The sequence below is a fragment of the Dermacentor variabilis genome, chromosome 2 (genome assembly GCF_050947875.1).
Source record: "Dermacentor variabilis isolate Ectoservices chromosome 2, ASM5094787v1, whole genome shotgun sequence".
Taxonomy (NCBI): domain Eukaryota; kingdom Metazoa; phylum Arthropoda; class Arachnida; order Ixodida; family Ixodidae; genus Dermacentor; species Dermacentor variabilis.
Window position 1 is genome coordinate 71,493,695 of NC_134569.1, and position 24,186 is coordinate 71,517,880.

At 43.7% G+C, this 24,186-nt stretch overlaps 1 protein-coding gene and 1 pseudogene across 1 annotated transcript; one reads left to right on the plus strand and one right to left on the minus strand.

The window, feature by feature from the left end:
- Nucleotides 1-60: 60 nt before the first annotated feature.
- Nucleotides 61-22,302, plus strand: ear (ENL/AF9-related super elongation complex transcription factor). The gene is made up of 6 exons (XM_075680896.1): nt 61-128; nt 915-1,092; nt 2,376-2,599; nt 6,727-6,846; nt 17,449-17,631; nt 19,914-22,302. Exons 1-6 carry the CDS (start codon nt 111-113, stop codon nt 21,351-21,353), a joined length of 2,163 nt encoding a protein of 720 aa, XP_075537011.1. The 5' UTR covers nt 61-110; the 3' UTR covers nt 21,354-22,302.
- On the minus strand, nt 10,815-14,317 carry LOC142572073 (uncharacterized; annotated as a pseudogene).
- Nucleotides 22,303-24,186: the final 1,884 nt, after the last annotated feature.

Below are 24,186 nucleotides of genomic sequence, written 5' to 3' on the forward strand. Positions count from 1 at the left end.
TAACGCGCTTTGTGCTGTGAAGCCAAAATACGATCTGGCGGCTCATGCAATCCAAACAATAATCGCACTAAACAACATGGCCGCGTCGTGTGCGTGAGTTTCCAGCCAACATGACATCACCGACGAAGGTAACTGTTTCGACAGTCAGCCGGTTTCATAGTCTTTGCTAAAGGAAGAAAAATAAACCTCGATGGTTGTCTTGTCCAGTGTGAACTGAGCTCAGATTGCAAGCGTTATTTTTTTATCGCACATGCGCTATGTTTTGGCGGTAACGCGCTTCCTAAAATCGTTTTTGAATGTTGCTTTGAGTCAGTTTTCTTGAAGCTCAAGTAAAAACCTGCCATGCTACTGAATTAGCGAGCGCTTGCACATCCATTTTGACGTCCCCAAGCATGGCATTTCAAGGCAGCGCTGAGGAAATGCTGAACCGCTCTAGTACACCGCTTTCCTAGTTGCAAATGCTTTGAAATGCCAGACGCGAAAACGATAAAATGCTACGCACGGTGTCTCTTTGAGCGAAAATTAGCGCTACATTGCTTTCTGCACTGCGCACAAAACATGACGCGTTGTCAACAGAGAGGACACAATATACGCCAAGTTGGTTTTGTGGCACTCTCGGGCCTTTTTTCTTTTTTTTTTTTTTCTCTTTCCCGTCAGCGGTCATCCCGGTTCAACCCCCCTGTCGCTCCAGTGAGATATGTCTCTCACTGGCGCGGTGCTCCACAATGACTCCTCATTTTCTCCGGCTTCATTAAAAAATTCAAGCGTTTCGTGCACGCAGTGACGCGTGCAGCACACTTTCACAGCTCGGCTTACTTTCAGAAACGCCGAAAGTTCCCGGTGGCTTTCCAGCGTGCACAGTCTCGCAGTGGTGGCCGTGGGCCAGAGTAAAGCATGCGTTGTCCTTCTTGCAGTCCATCGAGGTGAAGCTGGAATTGGGTCATCGGGCCGTGCTGCGTGCGCGTCCGACGGCCGAGGGTTTCACCCACGACTGGACCGTGTTCGTGCGTGGACCTGAGGGCTGCAACATCCAGCACTTCGTCGACAAGGTCGTCTTCATCTTGCACGAAAGTTTTCCCAAGCCCAAGCGAGGTACGCGCTGCTGCGTGCTTTGGGTGTTTCACGATCTCCCCTGCCGCCGTGTCACTTGTCACTTGCAAGTTTGATCTCGGTTTCGTGTTTATCATCTTCACATTGGCTCCACCAAGCCGAGCATACGGAACCGTCGGTGAATAAAATACAATGTAAAACATACAAATTGAACAAGTAACTTAAGGACAGGTTAACTCATTCACAAGTGGCAAACTTCAGCTGCTGCCGGAAACCATATATTAAAGGTCACATATGCGCAAGCATAATGGAAGTGAAGTATGTGCACATGACTAAAGAAAGAAATTGAATGCTGTGTTTACCACTTTTCAAGCTTTGCACTAGGATAGCAAAGCAGTTTTAACTCTCCTTGGATAGCAAGAAAAAGACTGACAAAGGAACATGTGGCTACATTTTTCTTACTTCTAATACACATAATAAATTTATGATACCAATACATGCTGTTCACGTTCAATAAGAATTCACTGATTGATGTATTAACATACAATTGATATGTCTGATGAAGTAATCTGGGGAACACATCTTACTTTGTGTGACTGTCATCAAAAATGGACTATCTGACTTATAAATTTTGCTGAAATCATGTCTCAGTCCCGGGGGTTGGATAAAAGCATGGAGATTGCAGTAGTGAAGAGGAATTAATGCTGTCAGATGAGCTTTCCTAACAAAATTTCTCTACTCCGTGTTTTTTTTTTTTTTTAATCATAAAGTAATTCTACGAAGGGTTGGTAGGAAGACTGCATGTATTTTGTGAGCAGTACTTCTGATTTGGCTTAGCATAAGGAAAACTGTTATAGGAACTGAGCAAAAGAGATATGTTGTTAAAGACATTTACAAATTCTAAAACTGACTGGAGGTCACTATCAAATGAATCAGGCATCTGGGTGTATTGCACATCAAGGGGTGTAGTCGATAGGTGGGAGTGAACACCAATAAGAAAACAGGGGTGAAGAATTAAAGACAAAAGAGCATTATAGACTGGTTTTGCTCATTTTGGGGAGTGCGGCAAAAGAAGGAGACAGTTTGGAATGTAAATTTCGATGTAGCTAGAACATTCTCTTGACATGCCTTTCATTTCGAAAGCAGGATGGGTCTAAAGACAGTGTTAGGTGGTGCTGGGGGTTTGAATTTTAGAACAGTGTACACTTTGATCAGATAGAACATGAAAAGTTCTGCTTACTTTAACATAGAAGAGGTATAAGTACAATTACTGATTCTTTGTGCATGGAAGGCTCACATGTCTGTTTTCATTGGGCGCTATACAGTGCTGAAGGAGCCACCTTACCAAGTGTCTGAGAGTGGCTATGCGGGCTTCAACATGCCCGTGGAAGTGTACTTCCGCACCCGGGAGGACCCCAAGAAAGTCAAATTTGTGTACGACCTGTACCTTTCCATGGATGGCACTCCAATCTCCAACATACGGCGTGAGAAGCTCACTTTTCACAACCCACCTGATGACTTCTGCCATAAGCTGCTCAAGGCAGGAGGGGTGAGTGCTGTGGAATAGCTCTTTGCTGCTACCACTGTCAGCGGTTTCTTTTATCTCCACTGTCATTTAAGCAACTGTAGGCATAATTTCATTTTTTATTTTCTTGCACTTATTCGAATGACACAAATGCTTTTGTTGAGGGAAGGATATTGTTAGGGTTCTTTGCTTCTGAACCTGATAAAAATTTGAGAGACACCCACTGGTAGCAGTGGGTGTTTCCTGACTTATGTAACGTATTTTCAAAATGTACAACTAGTCGTGTCGCAAGAGTTACATTTACTTAAGTAATTGCGAGCTTGTGTGACGAGTGTCTTATCCAGAGCTGTCTGGAGGCTTCGGCCCATCCTGTCTTTTCTGTGCACAAAATGCACATGAGGTCTAAGAAGCATAGACTGATGATATGTCCTTTCACACCATTTCAGCTTTGACAAGCACAGCATATTACAATATGCATGATAAACTACCTATACCAGCCTGCCCGAATAAGTGTACCTGGTTCAAGTAATTTTGAAGGTCTTCCTCTTGCTTATTATGACTGTATCATGGTCAGGTTATCCCAGAAGGTTAAAGACAAGGTTTACCGTGGCTGCAATCACTACTCTAAAACATAGCCATTACAGATATCAGAATATGATAGATATCTCACTGCCTATATTTTGTATTCTTACGTGCCTTTTAAAACACAGCCTATTTTCTATCTTTCTTAAGCTTGTAAAGGCAAAAATGGAGCGAAATAAAAATCTTGATTTTTATTTGCTCTAGTGCAAGCATATAAAAAAATTTGAGCAGAAAAACACTCAAAAGAATTTATATATTTATTTTTCTTTTGTTGAAAATAAACTACAAGGGTCTTCTGATTCTCCCACAAATGAAACTGCAGCAGTGCTGAACCCAAGGACACAGCCGGATTCTCAGCCACTGTCTTTTAAAGGAACAATAGACTGGCAATAGGACCGTTACATTCTTCTGGTCCATGTCTCTGATATGATTAGAATTCTTTGGAAAACTTCACCCAGTTTCTAGTGTGTATGTTTGTTTGTCCACACCTAACGATTTTCCCACCGACTTGGATCTAATGGGTAGAGCACTGAGCTGCTGTGCTGAAGGATTTGGGTTTGAAACCGACCATCGGATCGACGTGGGTCACTGGATCTATAACACTGAGCTCCTGCTAGTAACAGCGCAAAATGTAGACAAGGGACGAGACAAGAAGACACCACAAGCGCTGACTTTCAACAACATTTATTCCGAAAGAAACACGGCTTCTTATAAACATTGCCCTCACGTGTCGCAGTCACGTGATCGCACATCATGTGAAACAAACACTTTTTTTCTTTTATACACTCAAGATAGCGGTTGCACGTGCAAAAGCTCAAGTTCTTTTTTTGTCAGTAACAAGGACGGCGTGCTAACGCATTGGTCACCAAGTCTGGTAATCTCGGCCGCCTAAATTATCTCCCGGACCAGCTGGTCATTGTGTTTCTTCAGCATTTTACAGCGTCTAAATTCTGCGGTGCAATCTTTTGAGGGGCAATCCCTGATATGTATGCCTAGATTCCTGTTAGCCTGCTCGACGCTAAGTTTGTGTTCCTTCAGTCTTTCATTTGTGCATCTAGAAGTTTGCCCTACATACCTTTTTTTGAGGGGCAATCCAAAAGGTATGTAGAGCAAACTTCTATATGCACAAATGAAAGACTGAAGGAACACAAACTTAGCGTCGAGCAGGCTAACAGGAATCTAGGCATACATATCAGGGATTGCCCCTCAAAAGATTGCGCCGCAGAATTTAGACGCTGTAAAGTGCTGAAGAAACACAATGACCAGCTGGTCCGAGAGATAATTGAGGCGGCCGAGATTACCAGACTTGGTGACCAATGCGTTAGCACGCCGTCCTTGTTACTGACAAAAAAAGAACTTGAGCTTTTGCACGTGTAACCGCTATCTTGAGTGTATAAAAGAAAAAAAGTGCTTGTTTCACATGATGTGCGATCACGTGACTGCGACACGTGAGGGCGATGTTTATAAGAAGGCGTGTTTCTTTCGGAATAAACGTTGTTGAAAGTCAGCGCTTGTGGTGTCTTCTTGTCTCGTCCCTTGTCTACATCTTGCGCTGTTACTAGCAGGATGGAAAACCAACAAGCCCAAGCTGCTATTCTAGCAATATAACACTGAGTGTGTGTTGCTATTCAGCGAACCCCTTTGATGCCAACTTCGGTCACTAGGGATGTGCCACTGGTTATGTTCCACTGTTCAGTGAACATCTACCTCTTTGTTGCCAACTTGGGTCACTTCTGCTTGCATATGCATGCAGTAGTAGGAGCTCAAAGAGGAAGAAGATGACAGTCTATGTTAATGCAGTTAACATTACACATCATATTCATTTGCTTGGCCCTAGATGTAATCTACACGATTCTGCTCAGCTGTACTAACTCCTCTACTCGCCACTCCACCTTGACAGAAGTGGTAACTGTGCTTCACTGACACTACACGGCAATTCTTGAGAAGCCTAGCATCTTCAACTGAGGGGGCGGCACTGCGCTCAACTTAGTTAAATGAAGGAAGCGCTTTGAATCGAAGTCCATTTGAGAATACAGGGATAAGTGTACATTGGCCAAACTGGCAGCTGCCGCAAGCAGCAGCGAGAGCTCGAAGAGAAGGAAGACTCCATCCGGCTGCATACACGCCTCGTACATGACATAATTTGGAGGCATTAACAAGGTGTGTCCCTACATTGCTTTAATGTTAGTCACATGAACGTTGACGTTCATCGTTAGAGGGGCTCTGCCAGAAATTTTTCATTCAGCATTTTCTATGCAGATTTTTCGGCAGCGCTTTCTGAATTGGATTTGAGTGCTCTATGCAGTCTTTTAAGTATCGTACAGTTTTTGTGCTCCCCATTTTACTTTCCATGTGGATTGTAACAGCAGCTTTTACACTTCATAGTGTTTGCACACCTACTGCTTGATAGACTTCACTATCGATTGTGCTGGTGTGAAGAACTGAAGCTATACCATTGGGAAAAGAATATCCTTTCATTAAAACAATTGCTGCACATTGACACATTTCACATGACTCATCATAATGAGTGATTTCTTACGCAGTATTCAGTCTGATAAGTGTGTTTTGGTGCTTTAGCTTTATCGCACTGTTGTCTGTTTAAGAGCAGCTACTAAGGACTATAGTTGGGCTTGTGTTTAAACAAAGAACTTACCTAGCTAACAAATTAGCAGCATGAGCAAAAGACTATGAAAAACACAGAGACAAAAGAAAATGGCAATCAAGTGCTTGTTTTGATTCTCTAGTTTCGCTTCACTCCTATTGAGTGCACCTTCCACTGAGACTGAGCTGAATCAGCTCTGTTGGCCAAAACAAGTCATTCAGAACAAGAAACAAAGTTTGTGAACCGCGGGAGAGAGAGAGAGAGAGAGAACCCTTTAATGAAAGGCAGAGATCTTAGCCGGCGTATAGACATCACTGACATGCTACTCTGCGTGGGGAAGGGAATTGGGGAGACGAATCGTAGGTGTATCTTACTATTCTACTGTCCTTTGTAGCCATACATGGCATTGCAGTGTTTCCATGTACATACTTCCCAAACTATGTGAAGTGATTATTACCAATTTTTACCTCTTGCATGCCACTAATCAGTGCGCTCTTAATACACCATTTCAGTAGATTCATCGGCGTTTGCTGTGTTAGAACATTGACTTCTTCTTTTTGTTTTATTTTTTATTTTTCACCCTCGCTCGTTGAGTACACTTCTATGCTTTTGTACAGCTTTCAGCGGCAATGGTTTGCTTTTTGTACATTGCCCAACACTACATGTCTGGTGCATTTATAAAACTCCTGTGTACTACATGGGGTCCCGAAGGGGCTGCAATTGAGAGTGTTTGTAATGAAGCAGTACTTTTTATTTATTTCTCTCCATGGCTTTGTATAATTTGTTAATGCTGTTGCATCATGTTTATTGTTTTTATGTAATTGATTAAAGGAACACCTTGTGTTGCTGTGTGTACAAAGAAGACACTGCTTTCTGGCAAGCTACTTCTTTCGTTATGGTACTATAGCTAGCTGGTGAATTTTGCTGGCAGGCAGCTGCTAACATTGCAATTGATTGTGTTTTCTAGACTGAGGCTAACCATGCCGGCTCAAACACATCACCTGCACCTCCTGGCAGCCCTTCACGCAGCAGTGCCCCACCAGCCCGGTCGAGAAGTGAAGGCCACAAGAAGCCACGCATGGCAAGCGTATGTCCCTCTTCTATTCCATTATGCACTGTTTGCCAGTGGCACACACATCATGTTAAAATTGCAGGAATTATCACACCTCCTAAAGGGAAAAAGCTTACATTCATCATAGAGCTGCTTGTGCGGCTTTGTAAGTCTGCAGCAGTATGTAATGCTTGCCTGCATATCTCAATAAGGTTCCCAGCATCGAACATACCATATGCACTATAGATTGCATCCACAATGGTTGTAGTATGTAGCAAACTTGATGGTATTCTTGTATTTTATTTTGTAATGTCAAAGCTCAGTTAAAATCAATAGTGAAACCTACTGCTGCTGGTGGGCTAAGTTACTCAGCAAAGTGTTCCCTTTGGTGTCCTTCAGTTAATCAGAAATATTGGTATGACAGACACATTTCCTTCAACTTGTAACAGCCAAAAGGCTGGACCTAAAAGCATTATTTGGTGTACAATTGATGTAAATCTGCCACACATTCTTGAAAAGAAATCCCTTCGGTGTAGCATTCGAAGTGCTGCAACATCCCACACTGTGCACTATGCACTTACGTTTTATTTTTGCATTCCTTTGAGTAGGTTGGACTATCTAGGAGTGTTATGTAACTGTTGTTTTTCATGGTAGTCATCTGGTAACTCACACAGCACAGCCTGTCATACAGTCAAACCACAGTATGACAAACATGAATATGATGCATTACGAGGTACAACGAAGTAAATATGTAAATTTTGGTTGTCATGCTTTATTTCAATGGAATATTCTCTGGTTTTAATGAAGTCGAAAATGCAGGATTTGGCGACGTATTGGTTATACCGAAGCAAATTATTGTTTTTATGTGCCTTAATATACTGTAGAGCCTCGATATAACAAACTTCGATATAATGAAATTCTCAATGTAAGGAAGTTAACTTTTTGTAACTTCTTGTCCATATAACATCATGTAATTAGGCCTTCAGTATAACAAAGTGTGTTTATACATGAATTCAATATAACGAAATCTTAGTGCCACTGCGAAGGAATAGCAAGACAGTAAATGACAATTTTTGCAGACAGGGATAGTTAAACAGGTGAGTTACAAGCTACTGCTTCCGAAGGCACCTCTCAAATCGCGGCACTGGACGACTAAGAGCAATCACCGAGGCAAAGCAGCATCATATTCTGTATTGGGGGCGAGGAGTTACGGAGTCGCCATCTGTCGGAAGCGCTTCCCTTGCGTAGTATGAGGGATCACACGGCGCACTCCTCGTAGGTTTCGCTTACGGCGCTCAATAAAAACACCATGCGGCACCCTTCCCGGACATTTATGTAGGTATTCTCAAAACGAGGGAAGTTTTTGATTGGCAATATAATAATCCTGGGCAAACTGAAAGCACAGGCTCGTTTCCAGACGCTATCTCTTTACCAAATACATACAGTGAACGTCACTGCGCGCAGTCGCCACGATGGAGTCTCCTGAACCGGCTTCTTACGTGAAAGGTAGGCAAACGCTGAGAGTAAACTATGTGAAATATGTTCTTATAGTGGGCTGTCTGTATAACCAAATGGGGCATAACAAAATGAAGCCTCAATACAGTGATCGCACGGGTTTGCAGTGACCGACTGCGCGTCTGCATGCATGTCCGCGCACAATGTTTTGCTTTCGCTGTGAGTGCGTTTTCACATCGTGTCGTGAGCTTTAGGCCGCAGCATATGAGCATTTGACAGCACACCAGCAACCACTGCTGCATGGACGCTATCAGAACTGTTTAAAAATAATTTCGTTATAGGAACTTCGACGCCTACGGTGACTGTGATGTGCTGTCGCGACGATTCAATCTTTTTTTGTCTACTAAATTCTTGGCAGGGCTTTTTCTTTTCTAGTGCTGCCGTAGTTTCACATCGCTGTCAGCACGGTTGAATGCATACGTAGCCTGCATGCCCTGTGGAAGTGTACTTCCTGAATTGGGGTATCGACATGTCGTAGCTTCATGCGTGCGGTCTTCCCGCACATTTAGGACTGCAGGTTGCGTAATCTCTTGAGTTCCGAGACGCATTGAAGTGAGAAACAGACAAAGCATTCACTCCTCAATGCCGACACTTTTCATGATAGCATCATCCCACTGTGGGCAACATTATCAGCCACGGGGGGGAGTGGACACGAAAGCGTGGCTGGCTTCGCTTCGTACTGCTAGTGTGAAGATATTGTCTACACGGCATGAAACTGTATGTTTCGTCACTGACTCTTAAATTCAACAAAATTAATATTTTTCTTATTCGAATTTGCTGTTTCGATTGCCTGCTAATTTGGAAAATGTTTCAACCCCTTCCGTGTAAAAAAAGGTCTATTGGTGACTGCACTCATTTTCATAAAAGGGTAAATTTCTATACAGTTAAACCTCAATATAGCGAAGTCGCTAAAATTGACAATTTGCTTTATTATATTGATATTTCGTTATATTGAAATTTGACTGTTTATATTAATTCATTTTGTTGAATTTGAAAGTTGGCCACAAAAGATAAGGTTTCATGACGTGTAGACAATATCTCCACACTAGCAGTACGAAGCAAAGCCAGCCACGCTTTCGCGTCCACTCCACCTCCGCAGCTGACATGTTGCCCACAGTGGGACAATGCTATCATGAAAAGCCCCGACTGCGGGGAGCGAGTGCTTCGTCGGCCTCTTGCATCAACGTATCTCTGAAACTTGAGACGATGCAACTTCCAGTACTAAATGCATGGGAAGACAATTCATGCTATCTCAGCATGGCCACTCTTAGCACACGCAGCAGATCACCACAAAACAGTGCGCGCAAGCTGCGTCTGTGCTCAGCCTCGCTGACATCCATGTGTAGCCACTGCTGCGCCAGAAAAGGAAATGTGCATCAACTTACCCCCCTCCCCTCGCATGCACTTGATTGTGTTACTGCAAGCAAGAGCCCTCCCTCACTTTCTCATTGCTTGCACATGAAGACTGCACTCATCTAGCTACCATCCTTCTCAGCTTACCCCTCGCATGCTTTCACTCACACCTAAAGCATACAGCATTCAGGGTGCAATAGGATCTTATCGCACTTGGACTTCGTACAGAATAGGATGCTGCTCCACTTCAGCAGTTGCTCTTAGTCACTGGCGCGTGATTTGAGAGGTGCATTCAACAGCAGCCCTCCGTAATTCAAGCATTTGAGCATTTTCATCCGTTCAAGTTTCTATTTATTGTCTTGTTATTCCTTCATGGCACCAGTGAAATTTAGTTGTATTAAAATTGTGTATAAATGCACTTCGTTATATTGAGGTTTTAAACACATGGTGTTCTATGGACAGTGAGTTATAAAATGTTAAATTAAATAGTACCTCATTATATCGAGAATTTCATTATAATGAAGTTCATTAAATCGAGGTTTAACTGTATATTTTCTGTTAGCAAAAAGGTCAAATGCAGATGCCAACCAATTTTTCAGGCACCTGATTTTTCGGCCCTGCACTATTATTCGAATTTCCATGCAGCAATACCACCTACTACCCCAAAACCGATCCATACTCGAAATAACTGAAATTTCGGGTGCTGCACTGTGCAACGTTACTAGATCCTTTCAGTTGTCAAACTCCCCTTGCGGCGGCCGTCGATTCATGGCCCCTTTTCGTTTCCACTCAACAGGTGGCGCGGCGGCCGCTGTTAGCCCAGCCATGCTCGGCGCCCTACGCTGCGAAGCGCTGGTGATTGCTTAGCGAGTGGCGTTATTTTTGTTGAAATCGCAAATATGCACAGTGCGTCATTAATCTATTTGCAGCTTATTTCATACCCATTCCGAAGTTTAAAAAATGCCACGACTTAGCCAACTGAACAAGGAGAGCACTTGCGCCCAAAGCTGTGACGGACCACCCTTCACTGCGGCCGTCGTTTGCGTCTGCTAGAGCACAACCGCTTTTTATCCAGCGGCCGTGGCTAGTTACTAGCAACTAAAAGAGAAAGAAATAAGACAAGATCTTTGTTTTTCTCAACGAGTTCAAAAGCTTTTATTACAGGAGCCGCATACGGCTTATGAATTTACCGCGTGGCTTTACAAAAGACGAGCTTTTTTGTTTGCGATGGCTACTTTCTCTCGTGTTTCTAGGCGGCGGTTCGCATCTCTCGCATAGAAGTGCATTCGCGTGGCAATGAAAAAGTTCAGTATCTGGCACGTGAACGCGCACATGTGCTCATCGCAACCCAGCCGAGCAAGACTGCACTTATTTAGCTCATCCAGGACTTTCCAAAATAGGTCACCGCAGAGACCTGCCTGATCAAGGGAAAATGATACGGAGTCATTTGCAATTCTTACGAACTGTAGCATCTTCATTGTTGGATGCTTGAGGCTCCCTTCCTTAAAGCTCCGATATGTTGTCAAGTATGCATCGGAACCAACGAGTGGGACAGTTGAGCTGATGTCCTGCAGGCACAATTCACACTCTGTGTGCTTGCTCATTTTGTGTATGACATAGCCACATAAGTACTATGTCACAGCATCGTCTACACCGCCTCTGAAATAGCTGTGTTCGGTGTCCATTCGCTCAAGAGAGCTTGAAGGACCAGAAGTAATTGCTAGCAGCCTAGCCTCAATCTCATTTCTCAAACTAGCTCTGTTCAAGCGATGGACCGCTCGAGCAGTGTTCAATGCCTCTTCCACGCTGACAAGTACAGCATTTGGTTCGCCTTGTACACTTCCACGTAGTGCTGTTTTGATGGGTGTGTAGAGGCTCAGCAGACGAAATATCTGCGAGAAATTCATGACGGTTGGGTGCGACTCATCTCCTCCAAATGATCGTGCAAGACCAAAATGCCGCTGAAAGAAAAAATATACGCATTAAAGTGGATATGTAAAACATCCATAAATTATATATTAAAAGGGAAACAAGGTCATTGTGGTAGGTACCTCCAAGGGGTCTTGGTTGACCTTGGCAGTGAGCACATAAAACGCTCCCTTGTTGAACAGATAATTGATAATATCCAGCGTAGACAACAATGTGATGCGTAGGGACTCCGTCGTTAGTTCCGACGCGAATAGCTTTGTACCTTTCTCAACTGCATTTTGCTCAGTCACATTTAAGACTTCTAGAAACTGCTTCATGATCTGGAAAGAAAACGTTTCAACAGTTCACGATAATAAGAAGCAAAACGACGGCATATGTAAGATCAAGCTTAGGCTCCAGGATGAGATTTGGCCACCTGCCTGTATCTCTTTGGAATGACGCCTGATTCCCCTGCATGGAAGCTTGACGTTGAGTGCATCGAAAACATCGTTCAGCATTCTTGTGAATGTCTTAGTCCCTTCAGAGCCTTTCAAGGCGGGGACATTTGCTTCCCTGTACACACGCAATCCAATTGACGTTCCACGGCTAAAGAGCTGTGCAAAAAAGAGAGAGAGAGAGAGATGGCATTTTTTTAGTTTACGAACAGAAAGGCAACATGCTTGGACAGCAACAAGTTATACCTGTGTAGCCAGCCTGACGCTCATTTTGCGTAGGTTGTCAGGGAGAACATGTGAGTCAGTGAGTTTTGGCACAACACAAACATGCTTCTTTTTTTCTGTTTCGTATAGGGTCACATAATGCTGAAAGTTGATGCGAAATCGCCAGCCTGGAAATAATAAAAAAGAAATTGTTAAACTGTTCGGAAAATAAGGAGATTTTTTCCCTTAGCATTCCGTATGTGTGCTTCCTCAGGTGGTTTCGTATGCACTTCACAATATGTGGAACATCACAAATGAAGTAAATATTTTGTGACGGTTCCCAGGGATGCTCAATGAAGTGGCATGTCGCATCCATTTTTCCTGACACTCCAAGCTGGCCCCACATAGATCTGTTGTTGCCAGCCCCATCACTGATCACAGCCAGCACTGACGCATTGTTCTTGTGCAGTTCCAGGACGCTGCTCATTACCAGTTCTGCAAGAACTTTCCCAGGAGCCGCTCCTTTTGTAGCAAAGCTTGCTATTGGCTGCACCCAGTCTTCGAACAGCGGCACAAACATCAGTACCAATGCATGATCAGCAAGGTGGTTTGCATTTGGTGCCATGACTTCACCATAGTCTATAAAGCCATCCATTCTGCATGAGGCCTTATTGAAGGAGACACCTCGCTTCAACTTTATCTCGTCAAGGAGCAATACTCCTAGCCGTGTCAAGTTACTTTTGTTGCTGAAATGGCTTCTGACACTGTTGAATGCAACTTGGTTGAATCCATACTTGCATGGTATTCCTGCTATTATTTGGCGAAGGCGAGCCTTTGATGGCAGTGGTAGCAGCTGCATATCACCAAGTAAAGTGTAGGCCTTCGGGCTTGAGATTTGCAGTAACAAACATGTCATAAGCCATTCATCATCATATCGCCTCCCATTTTTTGACTTGGCTTTTGCAGCCATGAAAGCTGTTTTGAAAGCTAGTTGCTGCCTGGCCAGAAGAATATGGAGAGAGCAGTCATTTGTCTCTTCCGTAATTGCACTAAGCTTCCTCTTCATCAGAACGACTTCTTCCTTCAGTTTTTCTCGCCTTGAGGTTGCACGAATTGCTTTGCGACGCAGTAACTTCAAGCGAGCAGCCTTTTTCTTGGTATCTTTTTGCTGTTTTGTCTGCTGCAAGAAAAGCTTCTCGAGAGTCCGGCACTGAGCACATGTAGCATTGACACTCAATACCGTGCATGTGTTGCGCCTCCACGTTTCACCATGCTTTGTTGCCACCACTGACGAAGAGATTCTTGGGTACTTCTTTGCAGGACAGCCCTTAAACAGCTTCAGCTGTTCCACATATAGCACGAGGTATGTGAAGTCCTCCATACACTTGAACTCAGTGGTCTGCTTCCCGGCATACACACTGCGTGGCACAACTCGACCATCTGCGCTGACAATTAAATTAAGGCTGTCTGACAACACCACAAACATTTCTACATGTGGGATATCCTTTCTTATCCCGAGCTTGTACAAAACGACCGTTGCCTTAACAACGTCAAGGGACCAACCTCGAATTTTTTGTCCCTCTTTCGCCATGTGACTGAGCACATGAAACACATTCTCCGCCGGCATGCTGTCATCGGTAGGCAAGCTCGCTTCGTCGTCGGCAGCTCTGACAGCAACATCCACACACTCACCTTGTTTCTTATGCTGCTTTTGTTGTGCTGGTGATCGTCTGGGAGCTGGTGCTCTGCGCTTCCGTGTGGGTTTCGAGAGGTAACTTGGGCAGTTCGGAAACAGGCGAGGCACGGCGTCATCTTTCAGCGTCCATTTGTCGCGTGGTATGACCACAATATCACCACAAATGTTGTGTTCGAAGACCTTCAAAATCTCATCATTGATGAAGTGGAGGTCACAGACGGAACACGAGCTTGAAAGCTTCTTGTCCAGCCGTGGTATAGCGCTCCCACTGTTGAAGGTGCTCAGCATTGCAGGGTGCCTTGAAAAAATGTCTCTTGTCCACAGATCGCGTGGAGTCTTAGCCACTCTTACAGCCTGGAACAAAGCAGCATGGCATAGTGCATACGATTGGCAACGCGATGCACAAAACATTAAATACCGCGAGTGCGAGCGCAAACGTGAGCAAACGACGACTACACACAGCGGCCACCTGCGCACAACGTGCTGCTATGCTGCGCCTTGCCGGGCTAACTCCATCGTGCACGCCCTCTCGCGGCACGCAACGGAAAGGGGCCAGGCGCCGCTCAGCAGTTTGAGAACTGAAAGAATTTAAGAGCGTTGGTACTGTGTTCCGGGCATGAACTTTGCGCGTAGTTGGCAAACATGGCGGCCATGAACAAAGTTGTTGCCATGTTTACTGGCATGAAACCACAGCTACAGTAGTGCACGTTTAGTAGTGCAAGTGTCAGCACTGGAGGAATGGCATTTTTGAGAGAGGGGACGTGTCAGCGCCTCACCCCCCCTCTGGATCTACCACTGTGTCAGACAATACACATACCAACAAGGAATGCATGGTCAAGTGGGTTCCCAGAACAAATGCCTAAACAGGGCATCTGTTTGAAGCCTTAACACATGTGCTTTGGTGCGGAAACTGCAGGAGGAATAGGATGTAGTTGAATACCTCCTTCAACATAAGCTTGAGCAAAAATTAATTCTCAAGGGATGTGGAGAAGTAGTGTACCACTTCTAGACACCTCTGCACTCATTTACCAAAATGCAAGAACATTTCACAAGCTGCCTCTAAAGTGGCACAGCGCCACACACCTCTTTGGAGATCCACTAGGTGTTCCTTTTTGGTGTTCCTCTTTGGCAATCTCACTAAATTCTGTCTGCATAATGTGCAATGCCACATGCTGCTCAGCTTGTATTATATTAGACTGTGTTCCTAACTCTTTGTGTACCGCTGACAGCTATAGTCATCATGAGCAAAAGTATCTTGCAGTTTTTGACACTAGATGGCCTGCATGTAGTCTTTCGCTTTATTTTCGGCTGCTTGAATGCTTGCACTGAAAAAGCGACTTGCCTGTGCAGCCAATTTTCTGGGAAACTTGGTGCAATGTTTGTGATTTCCTGCAGTATGCAAAAGGGTTCAACAACAGTAGTGGGAAGGTGCTGGCAACGATATCAAAGGAGACTCAACCTGATTGGATTGGGTATAACTCCCTCAAAAACCCATTTTGATATGGTCACTGCTCCTCCCTTAAGTCAAGGATTCCATAGGGGTATCCTAGGTTTCCAAGCAGAATAGGTATCCCCGTCACCGTCAGTTTAATGGGAGAGTAGCCTCCCTCCTGCATCACTCTCATTTGTCTGCCTTAAACCCACCGTGGTTACTTAGTGGCTATGGTGTTGGGCTGCTAAGCACAAGGTCGGAGAATCAAATCCCAGCCACGGCTGCCGCATTTCGATGGGGGTGAAATGAGAAAACCCCCATGTACTTAGATTTAAGTGCACATTAAAGAACCACAGGTGGTCTAAATTATTCCGGAGTCCCCACTACAGCGTGCCTCATAATCAGAATGTGGTTTTGGCACGTAAAACGTCATAACTTGATTTAATATTCTTTTTATGCCTCAATATTCCATCCTAATGCCCCTTTCCTATCCTCTTCTGGCAGAGAACAAGAGTCCAAAGCCGAAGTGTGCATGAAAAGGAAATAAAATAAAAATGTTTCCTAAGAGAATTTGGACCGTCTGTTTAGTTTGAGATATATACTGGGAACAGCTCCGCAAGTATGCAGTCTGCCACAGAAGAGTATTTTTGGTAATTTGCTGTTTTGCATTTCATCATCTTTTCACAGTGGCCCAAAATATAATGTGCAACACAGTGTTGTTCAGAGAAATGGCATAGCTGATGAGTCACAGTGGTTGGCTATTTGCTCCTCTCCTAGCTAGAAGGGGAGGAGTCTCCTCTCCAAGCTTGGCTTTGGTCACGCATGGCTGTCAGCCTAGTCGAGCACATACGCAGCTTACATGCCACAGCGTCGTCCCACTGCATAGACTCTATCAACTGCAGCAGCGGAGTGGACGCGAAAGCCTTGCAGGCTTCACCTTGTACTGCCAGTGTGAAGATGTTGACACAACATGAAACCATTCAAGTTCTACAAAATGAATTTTTTTCTTGTTGAAATTTGTCTTTTTTGATTGCCCAGTAATTTGGAAAGTTCTGCGGCCCCTTCCAAGAAAAATTCATTGGTGACTGTACTTAATTGCATAAAAGTCAAATATCAATATAATGAACAATACAATGCAGCAAAGTGCTGATTTTACCAACTTTCCTATATCAAGGTATAACTACAAGTTTCTGCTGCGTTAGACAATCATGAGCACTTTGGGTAGGTAAACCCAGCCTCTAGTGCATGGCCCACCTATGGTCCACTCAGCTCGTTCTTGTGTGTCACTCTCTCAAAGGCATGAGGCCTAAAGTTTTGGCTGTCAGGCACATATTTCGATCAAGGAAAGTTGAATGGCCTGAATGAAAGCAGCTGTGTGACGTGCATGCACACTTAGTAGGCTGACCATTGTGCTGAATGACGCTGATCGATTTATTGACATCTAGTTTAGCAGGTGTTGTAAATCTCAATGTTATGCTTTGTCTCCTCACGGACACACTTAGTAGCAGATTTAATCAACAACCAGTGATATTCTGCATGCTGTGGCTTCTGGTTTGTGCAGATAGACCCTTTCGGCTTTTTCACAACTTTTTTCCACCTTCATCCCTTTTATTGGAATACTTTGACTGATTTGATGGCTTTGGTAGGCGCTATGCAAAAATGTTTTGTATCTGTCATACTACTTCATGTGTGTAGCGCCTTCTCTTATTTACTGTTACTTTGTTTCTTAAATGGTCTTTTTATGGATGGAGAGAAGAATTTAAGTACTCAGAGCTTGTAATGGCGTCTTGATAGAAACAGACGAATGTAGGATGCAAGGCTTGTCTCAAAAATGGCATTCTGCTGAGCGTGTGGGGGTCCTGTTGTTAAGTAACATTGTTTTGGTTTGCTTGAAGCAGCTTGCATGGCACGCAAGGTGCCAATAACAGGGCAAAACAAACAGTCTTCGTATGAACACAGAACTTTGCTGATGAATGCTCTTTTCTGAGGTGCTGTTTAGTAAGTGAAAATCCTCATCTTTTGAATTTTGTTGTTGTTGTTCTTTCCCCCCCCCCCCCACCCTCTTTAAATTTCAGGACATGGTCAAAAGCCCTCCTGTGGAGCAGCCACCACCACCACCACCACTACCACCACCACCACCACCACCGCCATCATCATCTCCACCTCCTCCACCAATGCCTCATAACCCCATGGCTGACCTGTTCAGCACACCGGCTGCTAAGAAGGAAATGCCACCTGAAAAGTCATCCAAAGGAAAGGTTTGTAGAGTTACTTCATTTATGTTTGCCTATGCTTACTTATATTCAGTTTTTCTGTTTGAATGGTGAAAGTTGTATTCTGTGTCTAGCAGTGTGAATTTATGCGTGGATGTATATTTTCCAGTGAATACTTTTTATTTTTCCCATGAACTACCGTATTTATTCACTTAATAGACACACTTGTGTAATGAACCCACCCCCTAATTTTGGCCTTCAGAAACCACTTCTTCGCATAAAAAAGTGGCACCTGTCCTCCAGAGCTAGTGCTCATCTGTCCACTTTATGTTGAAGTGATTGGCTGGCATCATGGACCATCACAATATCATTGGAAGGTGCCATGATGCAGCAAATATCTTTTTATTTATTTATTTATTTATTTATTTATTTATTTATTTATTTATTTATTTATTTATTTATTTATTCAGTTACCTGACAGGTCTCCGAAGGAGTATTGCATGAGGGGAGGATTTGAAGTGAATTGATAAGCATTCTCAACGCATTGATCGTGCACTTTCATTGATGCGATCCAGTCGTTTCGCAGTGACTTTTTTCATCATTGCTCAGGAGTGGTGTCACAATTTTAAAGTGAAGCTTTCTTTGCCTCTTCCTTCAACTTTTGCACTACTGCTGTGTTCTTACAAACCACGCTGAGGGGGGAGGGGGGTTTAGAGCATGTACATATACAGTAGCAGAGAGGAAAGTCAACAAGAGAAACTCGTTTGGACCTTTCCATCCCGTCGCATGGGCACAATCCCCTCTGGAGCTCTCTCGGTGTCACCACATCAGCCTCTTGACAGCTGTAATCACTAATTACCCGTGACCCCCCCCTGCCCCCCAGAAAAGCATTGCAGAAACTGCAGTGCTTACCTTTCTACTAACATGCAAGTCCAGAGGGGATGTGGATAGAACTGGAGAGAAGAGTTAGAGAGAGGAGGCAGAGAATAGGTAGAACCAACACAGTTACGAAAAGAGTGAATAACAGCCTTGCCACTTTTGCAGGTCCCATATAGGGGGAGAGGGTGGGGAAGGGTAAAGATGACGTGAGAAGGCAAGGAAACGGTGGTTGCTGGCAAGCTGGAGGTACGATACGGTACACTTCTGCTATTTCTAAAAAATAAACATCATCCAAATTTGTCAAGCGCACAACTGACGCAGGGCATGTAGACGTAAAGCCGTTTTAAAACACCGTAGGGTCTATGCAACACTACGGAAGTGGTCATACATCAAATCGACATTTCCGCACCCGCCTCGGTACCTTGATGGCGATGGCATTGCTCAAGGTCGCGGTTTAATCCTAGCTGTGGCAGCTGAATTTCAACAAAATCAAAGTACAAAAACGCTAGTGCACTTAGATTTAGGTTCAGATTAAAAAACATCAAGGTGTCAAGATTAATCCGCAGTCTGCCACCAAGGGGTGCCTCATAATCCTGTCGAGGTTTTCGCATGTACAGCCCCATAATTCAATTAAAGTTTAATGTTTCTGCCACAATGTGATGTGCCATGTGAGGATATGATAATATTCAACCCTGTCAGAGATAATGAATAATGGTGCACAACAATGCCTCAAGCAAACACGTATCCCTGTGTGTTCTGTGTACTATGCTGACAAATAGCAGTTGTGTACGCAAGGTAACATTTAACATCAACTCACCACCCTTGTATTGGACTAAATGCTGAAGAAATTACTCATTGGCTGTCAACATCACTGCTAATTATCGTCAATTAAAGCAAACAGTATAGAAAGCTTCGCTTCATTCAATTCCCACAGTGTATGGGATCTGCATACTCTTTAGAATTTTAACTCTTAGAAAAATAGCCTGTCAAGAGTTTTTCCCGTTGCATAATGTAACCTCCTCTCAAATTGATGTCAACCTTTTCTGAAAAAAAGCATGTTCATTATGCAAATAAATAAGGCATCGTTTTTCGATCTCTTGCTCAGAAGACTCTTTAGTCATTAAGATTTATTGTTTAAATCTTGTCGCACATTGCGTTTTGTTATTTCTTGTCTTTCCATGGTTTATAGAGTCAGCTTAGAGATTTTTTAAAGCCAGCTTTGCAGAAATAAACAGGACTAATTGCTAGTTTTTAATGTTTTCAGTGGAATGTGATGTCAAACTGCAGGTGTATGTTAAACAAAAGCATATTCTTGGGAGTATTTTTCCCTATTCATTTGTGTACCTAGGTTTTACAAGTTATGATTTGTCTCTGCTATTGCTTCATCATAAAATAGCTCCTTTTTTGTATCGTTCACAATGTTTTATTTCTCCTTTCCTATGCTGCAGGAGCAGAAGAGCAGCCAGTCTAAGTCCAAGTCAAGCAAAAGTCACAGCAGCAGCGGTACCAGTGGCACAAGTTCACATAAGTTGTCATCTTCATCTGGCAGCAAAGAACACAAAAGCAGCTCCAGGGATAAAGAACGGCATAAAGACCTGTCACGAGAGAAAAACAAAGAACGTGATAAATCACGTGACACAAAACTTTCCTCCGCTGCAGAGACTGATGCCAAGGCAACAGAGCAGAAGCCACCAGAACACAAGGCTGAGCACAAGAGTGAACACAAGAGTGAGCACAAGGGTGAGCACAAATTTGAACACAAAACTGAGCGTAAGGCTGAACATAAGGCTGAACACAAGGCAGCTGAGCACAAGGTTGAACACAAAAGTGACCACAAGGTTGAACACAAGGCAGCTGAACACAAAGCTGAACACAAAGGTGACCACAAGTTCGAAGACAAAGCCGAGCACAAGCCTGAACACAAGGCACCTGAACCAAAAGTTCCAGAACCGAAACAAGTGGAAGCAAAAGTTCCTGAACCTAAATTATCCGAGAGCAAGGGGCCATCTGAAGTGGATTCAAGGCGAGCAGAGAAGTCATCCCAGAAGCATAGGGATAAGACGAAGGACAAAAGCTCCAAGGAGCGTTCTTCAAAAGAGCACAGTTCTCAAAAGGAGCCCGCTCACAAGACATCTGCTCTACCACCACCTGCACCTGCTGAACCCAGTTCCTCGAAAAGCTCAAAGAATGTTTCTGCACCACGCCGTCCACCATCGCCACCTCCTCCCAAGAAGCCACGACTTCAAGAACCAGAGCGAAAGAAAAAGGACTCTTCCAAGTCACACCGGCCAAAAGATTCGCCCAAAAAGCCACCCGAGCACATGGATCGGAAGCCACCAGAGCCACCTGAAAAACTGCCATCACCATTGCTACCGTTGCCTGCTTCACCACCTCCTGCCCTGCCACCTCGAGATCCAAGCCCAGTACCCACAACGAACCAACCTGCACCTGCAGCAGCTGCACCAGCACCTGCACCAGCACCTGCGCCTGCACCTGCTCCCACCTCTGAGGAATCAAATAGCCCTAAGGTGGCGGCAGCCCCTGCAAGGGGTCCACTTAATGCTCTCATGCTCGAAATGGAGCAGGAAGACCTCCTGTCACCACTATCTAGCCCATCAGCATCACCAACACCAGCACGAGAAGTCACTGCTCCTGTTGCAAAAGCACTGCCTCCACCACTACCATCCACAACTGACCATCTTCAGGAGCTTCGTGAGCTCAAGAAACGAATCCTCACCTTAGAGGATCCACGTCGGCTGCAAGCAGTGGTGGACCTTGTAGAGGGCACAGGCCTTTACAAGATGACCGAAGAATCCTTTGACTTTGACCTGTGCGCGCTGGACAAAATGACTTTGGAGAGGCTACAGGCTTGCCTTAACGGCAGGTGAAATAGTCCTTGTTATTTGGTGACGCAGTGTGGTCATGGATCTCCTCTCATCACCAAAGAGCACGCTCTTCCTGCCCCATATCATGGATCTCGCTTCTCAGCCACGCAGGCGTGGTGACACACAGTGGGTGGGGGGTTTCCCATGGGAGTATGTGCAATGTTCCGGTTGTGGATGTGCAGCTCTTGTACCTGTTGAAATTGTGTGGCAGCATTCATTCATTGGCAGTGGGGTTTATCATTTGCAAGACTGAAAAAGTATTGAGTTGCTAAAGCTGGAGGTTCAGTGACGGTTTTGTTTGTCAGTGTTTTCAGTGATTCCTGCAAAATTTGCTGCTCAAAGGCCGTGAAAAAGGTCATCTTTGAAAATTGAATTTTCCTAAGAGTTCCCACGTAGCAAGAGCAGTAATGATAAATGCAGCTCCACTCAGACGCAGCCCAAATTAATCAATGTCACTGTGGTATATGAAGATATTGTCATTTGTAGCTCTTTCTAAGTGTAAAGAAGAGCTTGGCGAGCACATTGTTTTGACCGGTGCTGAAGCAGGATATTTTGTGAATGGAATCTTCTTTCATGTGTATTGCCACTCTTCTCTCACTGTGTGCTAGTTGGGAAGAATGCAATGTCTTGACTCTCCATCATCATCATCATCACACTTCCACTGTTCTCGTTCCCAATTGGTTACATTTGTCATTGGCTCTCTTCATGCCTTTTTCCTTATCACTTGTCTCTCTTCCTGGTTCACCTCTTGGGGCTACCTGGTCCCTCACTCGACTTGTACATGTGAAGTTTTAATTTTTTATCATTTTGGTCATCTTTCACTCATCTGTTACCAGTATGACTTTAAGTGCTCCAATGAAAAATGCTACAGAGTGATGTTTATATATAGTTGATGTGCTTTCATGCCCATTCCTAAGTTACTGTAAATAAATATGGCATGTTGTTGTCTTAATTTTGTGAGTTCTTATCGGTTGTTCTGGCTAAGAGAGGTGGTAGCAGGCACAATCTGATGCACAGCTCTGATTTCAGGTTAAGGTTGAGGGCATCAGCTGAGGTCTCTCTGAAGCTGTGGCTCAACTCTTTTGAAAGCATAGGCAGGCACTAAACCACTATAACATGTATATCTGACTGTTCTGGATTATGTGCTCATGAGCAGCAGTGTTAGTCTCTTTTTCAACCATTGTAGGGTTGTGGCCCAAACACTTCATTTTTAGCAAAAAGTCACTAAATGATGATTATGATGATGACTTGCTAGAAATTTTCTCATCTTATACTGTTTTTTTCATTGTTACAAGATATCTTCCATAATATTTTTTAATATCTTTACCTTTAAGTTACTTCCTATGGTGGTGAGTCAACCACCAGAATGTTAAAAAAAAATTGAACACTATTTCATCTCATGATTGCTTTGCCCAGAAAAGCAGCTTTGACTCACCCAGATGGCTCACAGTGAACTCTCTGGCATGACTTCAGAAGTAAACACATATAGATGCACATATTGGTGATAAATGGGGGCAACACACCAAATCTGGTTAGTGTCACTTGAGGAACTGGCTATTTAGGTCACAAAGTTGAGCAGAAATAAGTGACGATGATCGTCGCTGTAAGTGAATAGCCAAAATGCTTCTGTAAAGCTGTTCGTTTTGTTAAAAGAATCATGCTCTTGAAGGTATATATTTGTTGTGATGAGGATATTTAGGTATCGTTTGTTGTTCGGTTGCATAATTTTGCACAGAACAGAGCTGTTAGCCAGCACATCTGTAGTGGTAGTACAAGTAGCTATGTGTAGCATAAGCCAATTCGTCATATGTGTGTTGTCTACAGCTGTGCAAGCGCTATCGTGGAAGGTGACTGCCATTTTCCTCTCCTGCCACCCGAGCCCTCTACCGCAGCCCCAATTCCTACTGCCTGTATCTAGCTTACCCTTTGTGATACAATTTGGAAAATGATGAAAGGCAATGTCTACGAAAGTAGGAACTGCATATCGGCAGGCTGTAACTTTCTAAAAAAATTTTTATGCAAAACTGTTGCAGCCAAACAAGTGTGTTGCTTGCATTAACAAAGTCTTCTTTGCAACTGAGAACATCATTGAATTAAGTGGCCATATTTTATTTATGCAAATGATCCTATATATTTGTTTGAGGTGAATGAACACCTTTGAAGATCTTGAGCTAAATTTTAGCAAATGCATGACCTAAATGCCAAAACTGCAAAATTTACGCTCGCAGTACAAGATGGCACTGCAGGCCACCAGTGAGTTTGTAAGTGCATCCAGGACTCTACCAGTGGAATATAAAATGGTCATGTTATAATGGCATAGGCATCATAATAAAGTGTAATCATTTGCCTGTTATACTAACAAACTTAAAAATACTTGCTGCTGCTTTGTTTTTGTTTAGATTTAAGAAATAGGTGTTTTCCTGGTTTGTCCCAACTTCTTAATGACATTAGATGGCATATTTAGTCCATGTCTGCGGCAGCTCCCTGCTTTGATTGTGGGGTGCACATATTAGCATATTTCCTTTCTTTTTTTTTTTTGGACAAAATGGGCTATGGAATATGCCTGAATGATGTGGACCAACAAATATGATACTCCTATAATATGAGGGAAAGCTTCTTTCAGATTTATTCAAATAAAAACATAGATCACATTAAATTGATTAAGGAGAAAAGGCACCTCAGCTGGCCTTGTGCCTATTCCCTTTCGAGTTGGAATGCAAAACTTAGGCCAATAGACCACATTTCATCAGTTTCACTAAGGGCAACACTGCTGCAAATGATGTCAATAGTAGCAGTATGCAACAGAACACTGGCGTGGTGACACAAGTTAGTCACC